General features: G+C 33.2%; 1 protein-coding gene across 2 annotated transcripts; it reads left to right on the top strand.

Moving 5' to 3' along the window:
• Window positions 1-445: 445 nt before the first annotated feature.
• Window positions 446-4,745, top strand: VPS25 (E2F/DP family winged-helix DNA-binding domain-containing protein). Of its 2 annotated transcripts, XM_028053343.2 has the most exons (7): window positions 446-642; window positions 726-802; window positions 1,120-1,259; window positions 1,385-1,438; window positions 1,523-1,611; window positions 1,698-1,773; window positions 4,467-4,745. In XM_028053343.2, the coding sequence occupies exons 2-7, from the start codon at window positions 744-746 to the stop codon at window positions 4,586-4,588; spliced, it is 540 nt and encodes a 179-aa protein (XP_027909144.1). In that variant the 5' UTR covers window positions 446-642; window positions 726-743; the 3' UTR covers window positions 4,589-4,745. The 2 variants fall into 2 exon arrangements, with proteins under 2 accessions (XP_027909144.1, XP_085525671.1); XM_085669545.1 differs by having other exon boundaries at window positions 450-802.

The raw sequence follows: 4,745 nt of genomic DNA, 5'->3' as shown, positions 1-4,745 counted from the left end.
AATCAAGGGTGACTAGTTGTATGAGATGGATAATATTTAATTAGAATGTATTTATTACATAAAATTTTAAATGTCATTTAATGACATGTCATTGTATATAATGATTTTTAATTTTAATAAAAATAAAAATTATACATGAAATTGTTCATGGCTAATTAAAGTGTAATTGTGCAAAAGTTAGAATCTATTTATACTATATAAACAAACTAATGGATAAATTTAGTTAAAATATACTATCAATATAGCTATAATTCAATTACAAACTATCATACGATAAATTTAAATTAGAATATTGATGTTAGTTAACTATATAATTATTTTGAAAAAAAAGACTATATAAATATCTATTTACTCATGAAATTTATATTCTAATTAAATAATATCAAGCTCCAATTTACGAATTAATTTTTGTATAGAGATTAAAAAAATCTTTTAATGACCAAACGTGCGCAACTTCCAAAAACACAGTCGTTTCTTGTTTCACGATTTGCTTCTTCATCGGTGATCTTCTTCCTCCGTCGTGATCTTGTTAGGGTTCGCAGAGTCGAACTTTCCTCTCATTTCTACACTTCGCATCCACGTCGAGATTCCTCAGCAGTTTTTGTTTCCACAATCCGAGAAACCAACAATATCGTGTGCCCGGTACGATATTCTGTTACGTGTCTGTAAGTAATCAGTAGGAAATTGTTTAAGCTTCTGAGAAGATCGTAAATCCCTCTGTATAGCGTTGAAGCACTTGAAAGATGCAGAAACTGGGAGAGTTCAAACTGCCACATTTCTTCAATTACCCACCCTACTTCACGTAAATTACCTTTTTACTCTTCGTCTTTTGCCTTTTTATGCCTGTATTCTGGTTTTTTGTTTATGTTTTTAATTATATGAAGAAAAATTAATTGTTTTTAGTTACTGGGACCATTTTACTGTTTGTGTTGGATATGTTTTCAGGTTGCTTGTGATATTGTATTATTGTTGTGTGATTCCTTGTTTTGCCCCTTTATTTACCAAATCAATTAATTGTTTAGTGCTTAGTGGTCAGTGTTTATTGATCAGAATGTTGATAGTAGGGTTGTCTTTAAGTAATGGTTGATTATGCCGGTGACCTTGATTTCCACCTTTCAGTTTGCAGCCCGTAAGAGACACAAGAGAAAAACAGATACAACTGTGGAAAGAGCTTATTTTGGATTATTGTAAAACACAGAAGACATTTGTAATTGCCCTTGAGGAAGAATTTCCTCTATTTACAAATCATGTGATAGAAAGTAAGCTCAAAATTGTGTGTCATTTATGTGAAGTTGGCAAGTTCTATGAATGTTTCTTTAGTATTTGATCTTGCTTGTTTCCACGCTTTTGTTGTATGATTGTTTTCAGATTTTTCATGTTACAGGGTCTCTTACTCATGAAGCTAGAGAAGCTTTCCTTTCGGCTTTAGTTTCTGAAGGTATGCTTTATTTCTGTCAAGGGATTTATTTTTCTTGTAATGGCCCAGAGAAAAATGTAACAACTGTGTATTTTGATTTGACAGGCCGTGCAGAATGGATGGATAAAGGACACAGGAAATGTCTTATACTCTGGCATCGGATTCAAGATTGGGCCGACATTTTAATACAATTTGTAGGTTTACATTGCTAGTTTGATAATCACTGCCTGCAATTAGTATTTATTACCTTGTTATTGAATTTGCTTTAATATTTGATTAGGCAAAAGACAATGGGCTGGAAGATGGTGTTGTCACTATTGAAGAAATACGATCAGGGACCGAGTCTCAGGGAACAGGTAATTTGTTAACGCTTAGAGGTCCTATAATGAGCTATACTTAGAGATAAGACAAGTTGATGATTATGTTTCTTCAATGAATATTGTCTCGGGTTTGAGTATATTTCTAGATCTTGATAGTCGGTCTTTGGTAGGTATTTTTAATAATATTGTTGCTTTTCAATTTGTTTGCAATCAATCTGGTTGAATCGAACCTTTTGAAACAACTAAAATGGAAGGATACGCATGTGGTGGTTTACTGATTTTGAGCTCTGATATTTTCATAATCTAAAACCAGTTTAGTTAGTTTTAATTTATGATTTGGTGTTGTCTTAATATTTCAGCGTTAGTTACCTATAACGAAATATTATGTTGACTAACGGTAAAATAGTCTTTACCTTTGATTTAAGTTTTTTTTCTGGTGATTGAAGGAAGTATCTTGTCTTGAACCTCAGACCAATTGGGGTATTGCTGAAGCAAAGGTTTAGGCCACGGAACAAATAGGCAACCTTGGTTTAACTTGAATCTTAATGGTTTTTATTTTTGTTTTAAAATAATTTTTGACCTTGTTGAAACTAAAAGAAATACAAAAATTTAAAAACACGACAAAAGGCATATTGTCTTCTTAGTTGTATTTTTAGACTGCTGTGGATTGTTTGTTAAATCAGAAAACAGTGTTCCTCAGATGTGGCTTCCTCTGTTTATGAAGGTTAAAAAACTTAAAGTAGATTTTTTCCTATCAGAATCAGAAGTAACGATGTAAACCACCATGATATGTCTTCTAATTTCTAAAGATGTGTGCTGCTTGAACAACCCTTGTCTAATTTGTTATGCTAGATGAATCCCAGTTGATAACTTTTGCTACAATTTTCCGTTTTGTGATGTTTTTTTCAATCAGAATCTGTAAATTCAAAAAGTTGGCAAACTAATAGCAGTAGTTTTTGACTTTATACTGATATGGTCTAACCCTTTGTGTTTACACGATCAGATCATTATTTGTGAATGAATTATTGCAGCAGTAACTATCAATATTGTGAAAAATCATGCTATAATTTTTGTTTGGAATGGAGAGTGGTTCGTGTGGTTGCTGCACTGTTGGACCAAATATGCTTGAGATTGGGAGTACAGACAAATTCAGAGAAGAGGAAGATGATACCTCTTCAGTTTGTTTTAATCTTTGAAATTCCAAATAAGGAAAAAGTAATTGGAAAATAAAGTTATAAATGGTTAATATTAAATATAAATCAATATAGATGATTTTACTTAATCATTTAATCCTTGGTGAATAAAATGGAATTGGTCGTGTTATAAGTTGAGTTTTGCTTGCAAAATTTGTAGGGTTTAAAGGAGAATTGCTGTGAAAATCAATCCAAAATTTCCTAACATTAATACAAGAAAGTTAAAAGCCAAGAGATGTATTCAAAATGGATGGTTGGTGAATGTTCTTGACTGTTGAAAATCCCATGATCATAATGAGACGCAGATGAAGAGGTGGGAAAGTAAGGCCCACTAAGTCTTATTTTTGAAGGAAGTCATAAACCTTTACTGTATAACAGATCATGTGAAGAAGATTCACACTATTTTAGAGAGAGGGGGTCACCACCCTGAATTGAAGGGGGGTTGTTTTGTAGTGGAGGAGGGTTTCTAAGGTTTGCGCAGAAAATCTGTAGTGGGAAGAGTTTCTCAAGTTTGTCCAGAAAACTTGTAGTGTGATGTGATATAATGAATACTTTTGTGACAATTTTGTGGACGGTGGCAAGAAGTGACGAATCATGTAAATTCATGTCTTTTTATGTTTTTTTTTTCTTTGAGTTTGTTTTGTGTGTCCCATGCCTTTGATCCTCTTTATGTGTGAGATGGAAGATTTTTCCACATAATGGTATCAAAAAAGTTAATGGTTTGGCTTGGTGTCTGATTTAATTGAGTATATTGGAATTGATGGTGGATCCAAGTGGGGATCTTTGGGTCAAGTCTTGGTGACGGAAGTCAAGCGATGTGTCCCTTGATAGTTGATGGTAATGCAAATCTTTGTGTCGATTGTCTTCTTGAAGTGAGGAGTCAAAGGGGCGTGGTGTCTTGAAAACTAAAACAGTGTAAGGACAAGAAGTGTCTTCATCCAATACTCAGGGATTTTAAGATCAAAGATATGGTGGGGAGCAAAGCTAGTTTGTGAGCGAAAGCATGATTTGTGAGAAAAAAAAATGTGAAAAATGGTTGTTTGAGAGTTTTTATTGAGGGAGGGATTGTTGCGAAAATCAATCCAAGTTTTCCAGACATTAGTACACAAGTGAAAAGCCCAGAGAGAGATATATTCTTCCAGGTGGTAAATACATCTTGACTCTTAAAATTCCATTATCATAATGAGATGCAGATGAAGAGGAGAGATAGGTAAAGCTCATTAAATTTTGAATTAGAGAGGGAGGGGCTCACTACCCTAAGTTAACCTGTAATGTAATGTAATTTAATTAAATAATTAAATACTTATAAGAATGTTCGAAGGTATCCAATCTGGTAAATTTACGTCTTTCCTTGTTTTTTCTTTGTGATGTTATTATGTGTGTGCCATACCTTTCATCCTCATTGTGTGAGAGGGAAGATTTCCCCCCAATATTTGTATGCTCATTTTTCTTAATATGTTGTAGTTATTTCTTACCTGCTGGGCGTTGCAATTATTTTGACTGAAGTTGATTCTCATTGTTTTTTATATTCCGCAGAGCTTCATGGAATAGATCGAACTATTTTGAATCGTGCACTGAAACTATTGGAACAGAAAGGAAAGCTTGTGGTCTTTAAAGGAACTTCAACTGACGATGAAGGAGTTAAATTTTCTATATAATTGTTTTTGTGTATTACTCCATTGAATTTCGGTGGATTTTACATAGGTAATCAACAATAGAATCCTTTGCTATCTACTTGATGAATCTGTTGATGTCCAGGAACAAGCTGTAATTAACTGCTATCATTTTGCTATATGCTTGATGAATCCTTTACTA

This window comes from Vigna unguiculata, chromosome 2, assembly GCF_037176805.1.
Source record: "Vigna unguiculata cultivar grain cowpea cultivar isolate G323 ecotype 2 chromosome 2, ASM3717680v1, whole genome shotgun sequence".
Lineage (NCBI taxonomy): Eukaryota > Viridiplantae > Streptophyta > Magnoliopsida > Fabales > Fabaceae > Vigna > Vigna unguiculata.
The sequence above is the reverse complement of the archived record's forward strand: the minus strand, read 5'-3'. Positions and strand labels throughout refer to the sequence as shown.

What these genes read in the sequence shown, in the direction of transcription:
- VPS25 (XM_028053343.2), top strand. Translation starts at nt 744, where the DNA reads ATGCAGAAACTGGGAGAGTTCAAACTGCCACATTTCTTCAATTACCCA. An exon ending in TACAAATCATGTGATAGAAA is followed by an intron (nt 1,260 to 1,384) that starts GTAAGCTCAAAA and finishes TTCATGTTACAG; the next exon opens with GGTCTCTTACTCATGAAGCT. An exon ending in GACCGAGTCTCAGGGAACAG is followed by an intron (nt 1,774 to 4,466) that starts GTAATTTGTTAA and finishes TATATTCCGCAG; the next exon opens with AGCTTCATGGAATAGATCGA.